A 16,525-nucleotide genomic window follows, 5' to 3' on the forward strand; every position below is an offset into this window, starting at 1 on the left:
AAAATAAATAAACATTAAAAAAAAAAAAGGTTGTGCAATCCGTGTATGAACACATCCAGTTCAGAGACTGTGCTACCCTCCATTTCTGTCATCTGTCACCTGGAACATCCCCATACAGATTATAATAAGGCCCAATGGTCTCCACCTCCTGGTCCACATGGCCTTGTGGAATCTCCCAATTTGTGTGGGCAAGACCTGGAATTATCTTCTAACCAATAAGATGTGGCAGTGGTGATGCTGGATCTGAAAATTGGATCATGACTTCCAGCTTGCCGGCTGACTCTCTACTGTCTTCTCAACTTGCAAACTTTGCTGAGGCAAGCAGCTATGTTGAAAAGACAGAAACTGAGGTCAGCATCCTGCCTACATCCAGCAAGACACTGAGGCCCCCAGCCCACCAGCCCACAAGGAGTAACTCCATTCTCCCCCTAAGGTAGCTCTTCCCTTTCTTGAAGACAGACATCCTTTCTCTTTACAACATGAACGTCAAGTTCTTTCCTCTCACTCCATTGAGGAGGCCCCAGGAGGGAGCAGTAGGCAGGGTAGGAGGAAGTGCCATGAGCAGGGGTGAGGCTAGACTTTGCCTCACCTCTCACCTTGGAGAGCAGGTATTACCAGAGAGTCACTTAGAAACAGAGAAGTTAAGGGCAGCAGGGATTGGAAGGACATGAGTGATCATGCCAGTGTCTCTCAGAGGGCTGTACTTTCAAACAGGGCTGTACTTTCGATCTGTGAATAAAACAGTGATGGAGAAACTCTGCCCTCCCATGGCTGGTCTTCCCCCCTCAGCATTGTGGACAGCACACCTCACAGCTCAGATGCAGACACCATTGATTGCCTACAGCCTAGATGTAGCCCTCCATTCCTGCCACCTCCAGCAAACACACTCCATCAGCTAATGTAGAACCAACTCTCCTGTCACTTCAAACCCCATGGACTTATCAGTAGGTACAGTGAAAAACACATACTCCCGATAAGACTCAGTGCTAGAGAAGAAGCTAGCAGAACCACAGAATGAGGCTGTTAAGGTGACCCTTAATGAGTCAGATGAACAGTGTGCAGAAGCCAAAAACAAAAAACAAAAAAACAAAAACAGCACTTGGGCTCAGTAGCCTGACCATTTTGTAGAATCATGGCTCAGCCAACTGAGTCACTCAACCTCTGAGTGCCCTCGCTTTCCTTGCCTATAAAATGGGGTTGATAACTTTCCCCATCTTGTAGGGCTATTAGGAGATTTTAAATTATTCAATTCATGACATCCCTTAAAACAGTGTGTGAGACTTTTATTAAGTACAACCCAGGAAGTAAGAGTCCCACCAATTTAGCTCCTGTTTTCTTCTTCCTACTATGACAAGTACCAGTTCTCCCCATCACTCATCACCCTGAGCCCCTCTCATGTGCTGCAGATGGAAAGCTGTTCTGCCACTTCTAACCTATAGGGTGGGGGTAAGGCAACCATGAAATGGCCAGGGTGGCCACAAGAGTGTGAAGAATCCTCAGAGTGTGGGGGATAAGCTTAGGACTCCCCTGGGCCTACACCAATGGGTTAACAAAGCACAAAGAAACACAAAGTCATAAAATGCTCACACCCAAGTTTGGGTAACCAGATTGGCACTCCAAGAATAGGGAGGCACAAAGGTGCCAAAAACAGGGAGGTGCAAAGGCACCCCAAAATAGGGAGGGGATGCTGAACCCCCCAAAATAGAGGCAAGGCCTGAAATAGAATCAGCACAAAGGTGCCCAATACATAGGAATAACAAGATTAGATATTCAGGGTGAAAGCACCCCAAGTTTAGTACTTCAGCAGAAAGCTGCTTTCATAGGAGAATAGGCCCAGGACAAGTAAATTGGTGAACTGGACTTTGGACCACAGAGCTGCAGGCAAAGCAGCCCAGAGCAGAGATGATTAACAAAAGAATAGGAGTCTTGTCAACCCTGAGGTTATTCTCCCTGTCTGTCTCATCCCCTAGGCTGGCAAAGATAAATAGGAACAGCACCTCCTGTCTGCTCTTAACAACCATCTACCCATCTGCCCGGCGCCTGGAATTTGTTTTATATTGACCCAAACCCCAAACACTGTATATCTTCAAAATCCCCTTTCCCTCCCTCACATCCACAAGTTAATGTTCCTAGTTTATTTTGTCTCTTTGTGCATGCCCATCACGTTTGCAAGCCTTCTGATCTGAATAAATACGGGGCAAGGACCCTTATTCGGGGCTCTTGTCTTTTTCCCGGACATTAGCCATCTCTCTTTTTAATTCTGTATCTGCTCTTAAAGAGAACTTTAGACTTAGAGTCTACGACATCAGAGCAATGCTCAAACACATACAGGTACACATATACATACAAACACACATACATGCTTGTATATGCTCACACACATCTATACAAACCTCCACACACAAATACCCATACACATTTCAATGGGATTGTGAACCCACCCAAACAGACACACGCACACACATAACACCCTCCCTTCACATTTGCCAATTCAATTAGGGCCAGGTTCACTCCCACTTCATCTTTTTAAAATATTTAGGATCTTGAGCGAGAAGGACGTGGGAATTTTCATCCCACCAGAAAGAGACCTACTTCCCAGGAACTCAGGTACTTTCTGGATCTCATCCATGTCTGCTCTGGAACCCTCCTAAATGAAGGAGCAGGAGATATGAAGTTAGATCGAGATCCTGGAATGCAGAGGCAACCACATGCATTACCTACCTGGTTTTGGGGCTTTGGGGGTCCAGCAGTCTCCAGCCTCCCACCTTCTTCTAGCTGCCCTCCCACCAGCCATAAGCCCCCCCCACCTCCCCCCCACCTCCCCCCCCCCACACACACCAGGCTTTGCTGCACAGAAGGATGTCTCCATATTTCCTTCAGAATTAATAGGAACAGGAGTTTCCAATGTATCCTGGGGTTAGAGAGTTCTAGATCAGAATGAAGAAACCTAGACCTCTTCCCCAAAGAGTTCTTGTTGTTCTAGAGCATGCCTCTAGCAACTATACTTCCAACAATCTAAACTGCTGTTCAAACAATCCCAACGATGAGAGCACCAAGGAGAACCCAGTCAGCAGATGCTGCTTAATGAGCATGGTGGGCTGGGAAAATGGATCTGAGGAGGAAAGGAAAAGTGAGGGGTGTCTCTGTGCCCTGCCTCTGCTGAAAGCCTCTAGAAGGGCTCCTGTTACCCTGATATGTGGCTCCACTCCTAATCTCCTTCCTTATCCTATCTCATGGTGATGGGCTCAGGCAGCCCCTCATGCTGCACATGGCATGTGTATCTCTGCTCATCTCAAGAAAGCAACACAGGGGCGCCTGGGTGGCGCAGTCGGTTAAGCGTCCGACTTCAGCCAGGTCACGATCTCGCGGTCCGTGAGTTCGAGCCCCGCGTCAGGCTCTGGGCTGATGGCTCGGAGCCTGGAGCCTGTTTCCGATTCTGTGTCTCCCTCTCTCTCTGCCCCTCCCCCGTTCATGCTCTGTCTCTCTCTGTCCCAAAAATAAATAAATAAAAAAAAAAAAAAAAAAAAAGAAAGCAACACAATGGCCACCACTTCTGGATGGTTCCATCCCCTTCGGCCTGGTCTCCACAAGCTCTCTGTCTTGGGTCTGGTGCTCCCCGGCACACTTCCAGGTCAGGGTGATATTTGCAGGGCAGAAGCCCAGGGCACAGAGCACCTCAGGGTGATGTTGCAGTTTGGGGGAGGGGGTGGATCACATGTATTCTGGGAGGGTAGAAAAGACAAAACAGGGAGGGCTAAGGCAAGGTCTTCTTAAAAAGCATGTACTCCAAAGACCAAGATGCCATAACTCCTCATGGTTTGGCTTCCTACCAGGGTCAGACAGGGAGTGTTCCCTATAGGAGCCAACACTGGTGAGACCAGGGCCCACAACAAGGGGGTGGGAACCCATTCTGACATTTCCCCCCAAAGTTAAGAGCCTTTTTCAAAGACTCTCTACCCTCTAATGAAGCCTATAACTAAATATTTCTAGATAAATATTTATAGGTACTAATCCACAAACTCAGAGCCCTGTGGTCTCCTGAGAGTACTTTCACCCAGGGTGGGCCTAAGACACAGCACTGCCCAGGGGACTCAGGGTGGGGTGGCTGTCCTCAGCACATGGGCCCCATTCTTCCCAGACTGTATATTTATGTCCCTGTATTTGATTACTTCTCAGGCACCCCCCCCCCTCCCGCCACTGGTCTGGAGACATTCTAAAATGTTTGTTCATTCTGCATCAACGATATTAGATGCAAATCATGTTCAAAAGCTGTATGAAAGTTTAAAGTGCTAAGCACATTCTGTCAGTGCTCAAAATTCAACGAAAATCATTAGCAATACTAAAAAAAGGTTTGGGGGCACCTGGGTGGCTCAGTCGGTTAAGCATCTGACTTTGGCTCAGGTTATGATCTCATGGTTTGTGGGTTCAAACCCCACATCAGGCTCTGTGCTGACAGCTCAGAGCCTGGAGCCTGCTTCAGATTCTGTGTCTCCTTCTGCCTCTGTCCTTCCCCCACTCACACTCTGTGTCTCTCTCCCTCTCAAAAAATAAGCATCATAAATAAACAAACAAATAAATAAATACATGTTTGAAGAATATTATAAATTAGCTTCACACAGTAAAGTCTTTGAAATAGTAAAATCCCTATAATAATACTTACAGTGTTGATAAAAGGAACAATCAAAAAGAACAATCAGATGTTAGTATTATCTGGGTGCCTGGGTGACTCAATCAGGCATCCAGCTCTTGATTTTGGTATAGGTCATGATCTCACAGTCCTGAAATCAACCAAGTCCCACATCAGGCTCTGCGTTGGGCATGGAGCCTACTGAAGATTCTCCCTCTCCGGGGAGCCTGAGTGGCTGAGCATCCAACTCTTGATTTCAGCTCAGGTTATGATCTCACAATTCATGGGATAGAGCCGCACATCAGGCTCCATGCGATCAGCATGGAGCCTGCTTGGGATCCTCTCTCTCCCTCTCATTTGGTCCCTAACCCCACTCAAAAAGGAATAAACTTAAAAAAATTCTTTCTCCCTCATCTTCTGCCCCTCCCCAAACTGCGTGCACACGCATGCATTCTCTCTCAAGAAAAAAAGATAGTTATTATCTACTGTGCAATTAAGCAAAGCATTTTACATGGAAACAAAGGCTTTAACACGATTGTAAGTAGTGTATATCACTGCAGTCTCTATTAATGGTTCTGACAGTTGCAAACCATATATCTACCATAGTAAGAGAAATATTTGGAAACTTACATATCTAAGCAATAAATCATTATCAATGAGAGGAGTTAAGATGGCAGAGTAGGGAGACCATAAGTTTACCTCATCTCTCAAACACAGCCAGATAAATACCAAATGATTCTGAACACCCAAGAAGTCAATAAGGATTAAGATAGCAAAAATGCACAATCAGAGGCGAAAAAACTGCCACATCATGGAAGATAGGAGCTACAGAAATTTTATTTAGGGGAGAGAAAAGCTGCAGGTACTGGGATAAAGGGAGCCCTGATCATGAAGACAGGAGAGAGAGAGAGACAGAGAGAGAGAAAGTGTGAGCATGTAATTGCATAAGAAAAACTCTTCCCCAAAACCACTAAATGGGGAAATGAGACGGGCAGACAGCCACAAGTTTTTATAAACAGCTGAATGCCGTCTGAAGTTTTGGAGGTCCATGCCATCACCAAGATCATGCCTGGCAGGCTTGGTGGTGCTCCCATACTCCCATGGGGAAGGAGAGGGGAGACCTGGGAGCAGACAGCGTGTTCTGAAGGTCCCCTGGGTTGCACGGGGAAGCAGTTCCCCTGTGTGGAGTGCATTTGGGAGAGGCATTTCCAGAGGCAAAAGACCTAGCAGGCACCAATGAGCTGCCCCATTCATTAACATAGGAACAGGAATGCTGGCTGAAGGCAACAAGCCTTGGTGCTGACTTTCTGCTGGGCTTTACCATAAATTCTGAGCTGCTGCATGGTAACATAACCGATTTCTGGGAGAAGCCAGTGCCAGCCATAGCTCAGCAAGGCACTCCTCCACAGAATTAGTGTGGGTCCATGCTGCACAGATTTCTAAAATATGGAGTGAAACCCTGCTGTGAATCTGAGCTAAAAGACAGGAGTGGGGTGAAACACAGGAGTGGTGTGCAGTCTTGCAGGCAGACAGCTCTGACCAACGAAGGGTGAAGGCAGGATTTGGCAGAAGCTGGGGAAATAAGAGAGGTGATTGTTTGCTCTTCTGTGAGGGCTTTCTGAAGAGTGGTGGGCACCAGCTTTCTGCTTCTGGGTCATGAGAACAGGGCAAGGACATTTTCACCCAGCCCAACAGCACTGACCTACTTCAATGAGCAAAAGACCACCACCAAGTGGACACTGAGGCCACCTGCACCCTACAGGGGCCATCTCCACTAGAGCAAGACTGCCTGAGAATCAGCATAGCAGGCCCACAACCAGACGACCAGCACAAACCATTCCCACACACCAAACAGATCATAGAGTGCTGCAAAGCTTCAGCTCTAGGGGAAATAGATCTAGCTTCTCTCCTTTTTTTGTTTTGTTTGTTTTTTCCCTTGGGAATCAGAAAAGGCCATTTTTAAATATTTTAAAATTGTGGGGTTTTTTTTAGACTTGGCTTTTTTTTAACAAGCAGACTAAAACACACCTAGAATCTAGGTTCCTTTTTTTTTTTTTTTTTTTTTTTTACCTTGACAATATGACAAGATGGAGGAATTCACCCCAATGTCAACAAAGCGGGTACAGAGGGAACATACCTCAATATAATAAATGCCATATGTGACAAACCCACATCTAACATACTGAATGGTGAAAAACTGAGAGCTTTTCACCTAAGATCAGGAACAAGGCATCTTTATTCAACAACTACTGGAAGACCTAGCCACAGCATTTAGACAAGAAAAAGAAATAAGAGGTATACAAATTGGTAAGGAAGAAGTAAAACTGTCACTATTTGCAGATGACATGATACCATATATAGAAAACCCTAACTATCAGAGTACATGAGTTCAGTAAAGTTGTAGGATATAAAATCAACATACAGAAAATGTTACATTTCCACACAATAATAATGAAGTTAGCACAGGGCAGAGTAGAATGGGGACCCTGAGCTTGTCTCATCTCTGAAACACAGCTAGATCAACATCAAACCATTTTGAACATCTAGGAAATTGACCTGAGGACTAATGCAACAATCTGTATAATTTGAGCAAGAGAACTTGGCAGGTACATGGTGTGGAGAGGTGAACTGGGAGAAAAGTCGTGGTGCTCCAGAGGGTAGGGAGCTGTTTTCAGAGAGAGGACCCAGAAAGAGAAAAGAGTACAGAGTGCAGTACATCAGGATTACACAATAAAAATACTGCCCCTGAAAGTAGCTGGAGAGAAAGAGAGTGAAAACACTAACAGGGGACTGGACAAGAAACCTGTTCCTCAAAATCATTGATGGGGAGAAAGGAGAGAGTTTCAACACCTCCAGTTTCTATAAACAGTGGAGCACAGAGTCTGAAGTTTCAGAGCTCAGTGCCTGGCGGTACTCCAGCAAGGAAGCAGAGTGAAATTCCTGGGAGCAGGCAGTGAGGTCTGAGAATTCCCTGTGCCATACAGGGAGAAGAGGTTCCCCTGGTTGAGTGCATTTGGTAAAAGCAATACGGCCTCCAAGCAGGCAAAGGTCCAAACAGACCTCGGAGGGCTGCCACATTACCAGATATTGGGACAAAGATGCCAGCTAAGTGCAGCAAAACCTGTTGTGTGCCATCTGTGGGTTGTGCTTTACTATGAACTGTCAGCCTCTGTTGCTGCAGGATCATGAGAACATTTTCTGGGACGAGTTGGTACTGTTATGCCCAGAATTCGTGATCCCCAAAGACCACCAGGGAGCCGAGTCCGATGCAAAAGCAAAAGAACCTTTATTCGAGCTAGCTCGAGCTCAATCCCCTACCTGCACCGACGCAGCGGTGAGATACCAGGGAGAGAGAGCGAGTTTCAAAAGCACAAAGGTTTTATAGGGGTCTAGGGGCAGTTGGTGAGGTAATGGCTGTGGCCTCAGCCGATTGGCTGGGGAAGGGTTGGAGTCCTGTTACGCAGGTCGCTGGGCGTGTTTTGATCAGGAAGTTTGAACGGGTGAGCGGGAGGTTACTCAAGGGGAGGAGGCGCGGTCTGAGGTTTCTGTGATTTTCCCGGAAAAGGGGTCATGTCGGGGACATAGTCACTCAAGGTGGAGAACACAGAACAAGATGGAGTTGGGCGGCGTAGGCCCGCCCTTTCAGTACCTGGCCATTGCTCAGTCAGACCTTCCCCCAGAGAATCAGTGTAGGTCCCAGCCAAATGTGGTGGTGGTGGGGGGGGGGGGGGGGTTCATCTCTGAAGTGCGTAGTTTTGAAACACAGGCCCATTCGAGATAAAACTCAGGAGGGAGGCACCGCCTGGCAGGCAGACAGCTTAGGCAATTACAGGGTAAAGACAAGGAGCAGATGGAAACCTGAGACAAAGAAGGGGTGCTTGATTGTGCATCTGTGAAAGCTCGAAATTCCTGAACTGGTGACTACAGAGTAGGGCAAAGACATTTTCACCTCTAGCACACCCATACTAATTGACCCCAGGGAGCTAAGCAGCACCAAGTGGAAACAGAACTGTTAAACCAAACCCCACCCATCTGTGCCATCCAGGCACATTCCTTAGGAGACCAACACAAATACAAACTTTTGTGTGCTACAAAATTTCAGTTCTAGGGAAACTGGAGCTAGCTTCATTTGGGTTTCATTTTGTTTGCTTGTTCATTGGTTACATTTCATTGCTTCTGTTTTTATGTTAATTTTTTCTTTCTCTTCTTTTTTGTTCTTGGTTACAGAGAAGCAAATTTTTATATTTATTTTATTTTGTCCTATTTTATTATTTAAAATTTTTTAAATTTTTTTAATTTTTTTAAACTTCTTTTCTTCTTTTCCTCTTTTTTATCAAGCTTCTCTCAACAAGCAGACTGAAACACATCTAGAATCTAGATTCCTTTACTTGATTTGGTTTTGTTTTAATATTTTAATTTCAACTCTTTATTAATTTTTTTCTTCCTCCAAAATGAAAAGGAGGAATTCACCCTACAAGAAAGAACACGGAGAAATGACAGCCAGGGATTTAATCAATACAAATAGAAGTATGATGTCTAAACTAAAATTTAGAACGATGATTAAATAATACTAGCTGGGAGGCACCTGAGTGACTCGGTGGTTAAGCATCTGACTTCAACTCAGGTCATGATCTCATCACAGTAGGTGGGTTCGAAACCCGCATCAGGCTCTGTGCTGACAGTGCGAAGACGAGTCTGCTTCAAGTTCTGTGTCTCCCTCTCACAACCCCTCCCCCACTCAGGCTCTGTCTCTCTCTCGGAAATTAAAAAAAAAAAAAAAAAAAAAAAAACATTAAAAGGCAGGGGGTGGGGTGAAGATGGCAGAACAGCATGTAAGTTTTTTTTGCATCTCTCAATCCTGAAATGCAGCCATATCAACACTAAACCATCTTGCACCCCTAGAAAACTGTTTTGAGGATTAGCACAACAATCTGCACAACCTAAACCACAGAACTTGGCAGAAACATGGTGTGGAGAGGTGAACTGGGGGGAGAGAGAAGCCAGGGACGGCAAGGAGGTTTTTTGCTTGTGGAGAGAGAACAGAGACAGGGGGAATACGGGAAAGCATCCCCCTGCCTCCCTCTGCAAAGCAGCTGGAGAGAAAAGAAAGAGCACACAAGGGACTGGACAAAAAAGGGAGAAAGGAGAAAGGAGAGGGTTTAAATTCCATTAAGACTCTATAAACAGGGGCAGTGCAGAGTCTGAAACTCTGCAGCTCAATACCTAGCGGTGCTCTGGTGGAAAGGGCAAATCCCCAGGAGCAGACAGCAAGGTCCAAGGGGTCCTCGGGCCACACGGGGAGAGGCAGTTCCCCTGCTGGGAGGATATTTGGTAGAGGCTGTGGAGGTCCCAGCCAAAGGTCCCAGCAAACCCTGGAGAACAACCATATTCACTGGTGCTGGAACAAGGACATTAAGGGAGAAGCCTGGTGCCAGATGTGTGTGGGATTTACCATAATTCCTGAAATGCTGCTGCTACACGATCATGTGAACTTTTTCTGGGGCGGGGCACCCAACTGTGGTCTCTGAGCAGCAGCAGCAGCATGGTCCTGTGAACGTTCCTGGGGGCAGGTGGGCACCTGGCCATTACTCAGTGAGACCCTCCCCCTTTGATCCATTCTGAGCCACAAAGTGAGGGGTTGGGAAACACAGCTGCATCTAGGATAAAACTCAGGAGGGAGGTGCTACCTGGCAGCCGGATAGTGTAAAAGTGGGGAGCAGAGAGAAACCAGAGACAAAGAGGGGTGCTAGACTGTCAGTCGAGAGAGCACAGAATTCTGATAGGAGAGACTGGGTAGCTGGGTGACACCATTTTCACCCCTCCTGCACATGCACATACATGCCTACACCCTCTACAACAATCCAGCCCAGTAAGCTAAGCAGCACCATCTAGAGGAGAATGGAGCCATTACACTCAACCCTGCCCAACTGGGCCAACCTCACTCTTCAGAAATACCGCAAGTCTCTCCGCCTGCTTAGTTTAAGGACTATAAAGTACTTCATAGTTTGACTTCTAGGGGAAACTGATGTAATTTCAATCATATTTCAGTCTGTTTGCTGGTCCATCTATTCAATTTTTTTTTCTTTTTCTTATTCTTGAATACAGGAGAAAAAATTTACTTTCATTTTCCATTTTTATTAAAAAGATTTTTAATTTTTTCCTATTTTATTACTTTTTTGTGAATTTCTTAAATACGATTTTACTTCCATAATTTAATTTTATTCTATGTGGGTGTATTCATTTTTTCAAATTTTCAAATGTTTTCTTTCTTTTCTTATTTTCCCTTTTTTCTCTAACCTATCAAGCTACTTTCAACAACCAGACCAAAAGACACCTAAGATCTAGCAGCCTTTGATTTTTTGTGTTGTTTTAAATTTTTTAATTTTTTTTAAATTGTTTTTTAACATTTATTTATTTTTTGAGACAGAGAGAGACAGAGCGTGAACAGGGGAAGGTCAGAGAAAGAGGGAGAGACGGAATCTGAAACAGGCTCCAGGCTCTGAGCTGTCAGCACAGAGCCCGACGCAGGGCTCGAACCCACGGACCGGGAGATCATGACCTGAGCCGAAGTCAGACGCTTAACCGACTGAGCCACCCAGGCGCCCCTACATTTTTTAATTTTAACATTTTACCTTATTAATTCCTTTTCTTCCTTCAAAATGACAAAACAAAGGAATTAAGCCCAAAAGAAAGAACAGGAAGAAATGACAGCCAGAGACTTAACACAGATACAAGCAAGATGTCTAAACCAGAATTTAGAACCACAATAATATGAATAGTAGCTGGGGTAGAAAATAGATTAGAATCCCTTTCTGTGGAGATAAAAAAAAGTAAAAGCTATTCAGGATAAAATAAAAAATGCTATAACTGAGCTGCATTCTCGAACAGATGCCATGGTGGCAAGGATGGATGAAGCAGAACAGAGAATCAGTGATATAGTGGACAAACTTATGGAGAACATTGAAGCACAAAAAAAGGGAAACTAAGGCAAAAGAGCATGATTTAAGAATTAGAAAAATCAGTGACTCATTAAAAAGGAACAACATCAGAATCATAGGGGTCCCAGAAGAGGAAGAGACAAAAAAAGGGGTAGAAGGTTTATGTGAGCAAATCATAGTGGAAAACTTTCCTAATCTGGGGAAAGACACAGACATCAAAACCCAGGAAGCACAGAGGACTCCCCTAAGATTCAACAAAAACTGACCATCAACAAGGCATATCATAGTCAAATTCACAAAATACTCAGGCAAGGAAAGAATCATGAAAGCAGCAAGGGAAAAAAAAAAAAAAAAGTCCTTAACCTACAAGGGAAGACAGATCAGGTTTGCAGCAGACCTATCCACAACAAACTTGGCAGGCCAGAAAGGAGTGGCAGGATATATTCAATGTGCTGAATCAGAAAAATATGCAGCCAAGAATTCTTTATCCAGCAAGGCTGTCATTCAAAATACAAGGAGAGATTAAAAGTTTCTCAGACAAACAAAAATTAAAGAAGTTCATGACCACTAAACCAGCCCTACAAGAAATTTTAAGGGGGACTCTCTGAAGAGAGAAAAGAGGAAAAAAAAAAAACCACAGAAAACAAAAGACCAAAAGCAACAAGACTAGAAAAGACCAGAGAACACCACCAGAAACTCCAATTCTACAGGCAACATAATGTCAATAAATTCATATATTTCAGTACTCACTCTAAATGTCAATGGACTAAATGCTCCAATCAAAAGAGATAAGGTAACAGAATGGATAAGAAAACAAATTCCATCTATATACTGTTTACAAGAGACCCACTTTAGACCTAAAGGCACCTTCAGATTGAAAGCAAGGGGATGGAGAACCATCTATCATGCTAACGGTCGCCAAAAGAAAGCTGGAATAGCCATACTTATATCAACAATCTAGGTTTTAAAATAAAGACTGTAATAAGAGATGAAGGGCATTATATCATAATTAAGGGGTCTAGCACCAAGAAGATATAACAAGGGTAAACATTTATGCTCCAAACGTGGAAGAACCCAAATATATGTATGGTTTTGTATGGTTACTTCAACGAACAAATCAAAGCACACCTGGTTGAAGGTCCAAACAATCCACCACTACGGGCAGTGGGATAGAGCAGCCAAATATGCAACAACCATGCATGCAACATGCTCCAAAAACACTTCCTGAAGTGGCCCCTTATTAACATAGTAGCACTCGCAGGTGTAGGACACATAGCAAGCTATAAAAACACATAAAGGAAAGAAACCTAGCCAAAAAGATGAAACGGAAGAATTCCCCCCCAAAAGAATATTCAGGAAGAAACCACAGCCAGAGATTTGCACAAAACAGGTATAAACAAATTATCTGAACAAGAATTTAGAATTATAGTCATAGACTAAAAGCTGGGCTCAAAAAGAGCGTAGAAGACAGCAGAGAATCTACTGCTGTAGAGATCAAAGACCTAAGAAATAGTCACAATGAATTATGGAATGCTATAAATGAGATGCAAAATAAACTAGATACAGTGACAATGAGAATGTTAGAGGCAGAGGACAGAATAGGTGAAATCGAAGATAAAATTATGGAAAATGATGAAACTGAAAAAAGAGGGAAAGGAAATTACTAGACCATGAGAGGACAATTAGAGAGCTAAGTGATTCAGTGAAACAAAACAATATCCTATCACAGGAGTTCCAGAAGAAGAGAGAGAGAAAGGGGCAGAAGGTTTATTTGAACAAATTATAGATGAGAACTTCCTGATCTGGGGGGTGAGGGAGGCAGGAAACAGGCATACAAGCCCAAGAGGCACAGAGAACGAACTCCCTTCAAAATCAACAAAAACAGGTCAACACCACGACATATAGTAAAACTGGCAAAATACAAAGATAAAGGGAGAATTCTGAAAGCAGCTAGGAACGGGCCTTAACCTACAAGGGTAGACACATAAGGGGAGTAGCAGACCTGTCCACTGAAAATTGGCAGGCCAGAAGGGAGTGGCAGGAAATCTTCAGTGTGCTGAATAGGAAAAATATGCAGCCAAGAATCCTCTATCCAGCAAGGCTGACGTTCAGAATAGAAGGAGAGATAAAGGCTTTTCCAGATAAACAAAAACTAAAGGAGTTTATCACCACTAAACCAGCCCTGCAGAAGATCCTAAGGGGGACTCTAAGTGGAAAGCCACAAAGACTACAAAGGACAAGAGACATCACCATGAACACAAAACCTACAGATAACACAATGACACTGAATCCATATCTTTCAATAAACACTGAATGTAAACAGACTAAATGCTACAATCAAAAGACACAGGATATAAGAATGGATAAAAAACAAGATCCATCTATATGCCCCTACAAGAGACTCATTTTAGACCTGAGGAAACCTGCAGATTGAAAGTGAGGGGATGGAGAACCATCCATCATGCTACTGGATGTCAAAAGAAAGCCAGAGTAGCCATACTTGTATCAAACAACCTGGATTTTAAAACAGACACTAACAAGAGATAAAGAAGGGCATCATAATTAAGGGGTCTATCCATCAAGAACAGCTAACAGTTGTAAATGTTTATGCCCCCAACATGAGAGCAGCTAAATATGTAAGTCAATTATTCACAAACATAAGCAAACTTATTGATAATAATACTGTAATTGTAGGTGACTTTAATGTTCCGCTTACAACAATAGACAGATCATCTGGGCAAAAAATCAATAAGGAAACAACAGCTCTGACTGACGCATTGGACCAGCTGGACTTAACAGATATATTCAGAACTTTTAATCTTAAAGCAGCAGCATACACATTCTTCTCGAGTGCACATGGAACATTCTCCAAAATAGACCACATACTGGGTCACAAAACAGCCCTCAACAAATATAAAAGGACTGAGATTATACCATGCATATTTTCAGATCACAACACTATAAAGCTTGAAATCAACCACAAGAAAAAAACTGGAAAGCCCCCAAATACATGGAGGTGAAAGAACATCCTACTAAAGAATGAACGGGCCAAGCAGGAAATTAAAGAAGACATTTTAAAATATATGGAAGCAAATGAACATGAAAACATGACAGCCCAAACCCTCTGGGATGCAGCAAAGGCAGTCCTAAGAGGAAAATACACTGCACTTCAGGCCTAACTCAAGAAGCAAGAAAGGCCCCAAATACACAACCTGACCTTAGATCTAAAAGAGCTAGAAAAGGAGCAGCAAATAAAGTCCAAAGCCAGCAGAAGAAGGGAAATAATAAAGATTAGAGCAGAAATAAGCAATATAGAACCCAAAAAACCAGTAGAACAGATCAATGAGTCTAAGAGCCGGTGTTTAAAAAAATAAACAAAATTAATAAAACCCTAGTCAAACTTCTCAAAAGGAAAAGAGAGAGGACCCAAATAGATAAAATCACAAATGACAGAGGAAAGAGTACAACAGAAACACAAACAATTATTAGAGATTACTATGAAAAATTATATGCCAACAAACTGGACAATCTGGAAGAAATGAGCAAATTCCTAGACACCCCCACACCACCAAAACTCAAACAGAAAGAAATAGAAAATCTGAACAGACCCAAACCAGTGAAGTAATTGAATTGGTTATCAAAAATCTCCCAACAAATAAGAGTCCTGGGTCAGATGGCTTCCCAGGGGAATTCTGGAGACATTTAAAGCAGAGTTAATTCCTACTCTGCTCAAACTGTTTCAAAAAATAGAAATGGACTCATTCTATGAAGCCAGCATTACTTTGATTCCCAAACCAGACCAAGACCCCACTAAAAAGGAGAATTACAGGCCAATATCCCTGATGAACCTGGAGGCAAAAATTCTCAACAAGATACTAGCAGATCGAATTCAACAGTACATTAAAAGAATTATTCACCATGATCATGTGAGATTCATTCCTGGGCTGCAGAGCTGGTTCAATATTGGCAAATCAATCAACATGATACGTCACATTAATAGAAAAAAGGATAAAAACCATATGATCCTGTCAATAGATGCAGAAAAAGCATTTGACAAAATACACCATCCTTTATTAATAAAAAGCCTCAAGAAAATTGGGATAGAAGAAACATAACTTAACATCATAAAAGCCATACATAAAAGTTTCACAGCTAATATCATCCTTAATGGGGTAAAACTGAGAGCTTTCCCCCTGAGATCAGGAACACAACAGGGATGTTCACTCTCACCATTGTTTTTTATCATAGTGTTGGAAGTCCTAGCCGCAGCAGTCAGATATCAAAAAGAAATAAAAGGCATCCGAATTGGCAAAGAAGAAGTCAAACTTTCACTCTTCGCAGATAACGCAATACTCTACGTGGAAAACCCAAAAGACTCCACCAAAAAACTGCTAGAGCTGATACACGAATTCAGCAAAGTCGCACGATATAAAATCAATGTATAGAAATCAACTGCATTTCTATACACCAATAATGAAACAATAGAAAGAGATATCAGGGAATTGATCCCATTTACTATTGCACCAAAATCGTAAAATACCAAGATCTGTTCGCTGAAAACTGTAGAAAGCTTAGTAAAGAAACAAAGACACAAAGAAATGAAAAAATATTCCATGATCATGGATCAGAAGAACAAATATTGTCAAAATGTCTCTACTACCCAAAGCAAACTACACATTCGATACAATCTCAATCAAAATAGCACCACATTCTTCACAGAGCTAGAACAAACAATCCTAAAATTTGTATGGAACCAAAAAAGACCCTGAATAGCCAAAGTAATGTTGAACAAGAAAACCAAAGCTGGAGGCATCACAATCTTGGACTTCAAGCTGTTATTACAAAGCTGTAATCATCAAGACAGTATGGTACTGGCACAAAAAACAGACACACAGATGAATGGAATAGAATGGAGAACCCAGAAATGGACGCACAAATGTATGGCCAACTAATCTTTGAC

The 16,525-nt window shown here is 43.1% G+C and overlaps 1 protein-coding gene across 1 annotated transcript in view; it reads right to left on the minus strand.

The window, feature by feature from the left end:
- The window catches only part of LOC131515376 (uncharacterized), a 27,434-nt gene continuing 10,909 nt past the window's right edge, over window positions 1–16,525 (minus strand). Inside the window, exons 3-4 of the mRNA XM_058736132.1 lie at window positions 2,593–2,647; window positions 1–325 (exon numbers count right to left, since the gene is read on the minus strand). Of these exons, the coding sequence (XP_058592115.1) occupies window positions 296–325; window positions 2,593–2,647 (85 nt within the window). The 3' untranslated portion in view covers window positions 1–295. The remainder of the gene's footprint in view (window positions 326–2,592; window positions 2,648–16,525) is intronic.

This window comes from Neofelis nebulosa, chromosome 6 (assembly GCF_028018385.1).
Source record: "Neofelis nebulosa isolate mNeoNeb1 chromosome 6, mNeoNeb1.pri, whole genome shotgun sequence".
Lineage (NCBI taxonomy): Eukaryota > Metazoa > Chordata > Mammalia > Carnivora > Felidae > Neofelis > Neofelis nebulosa.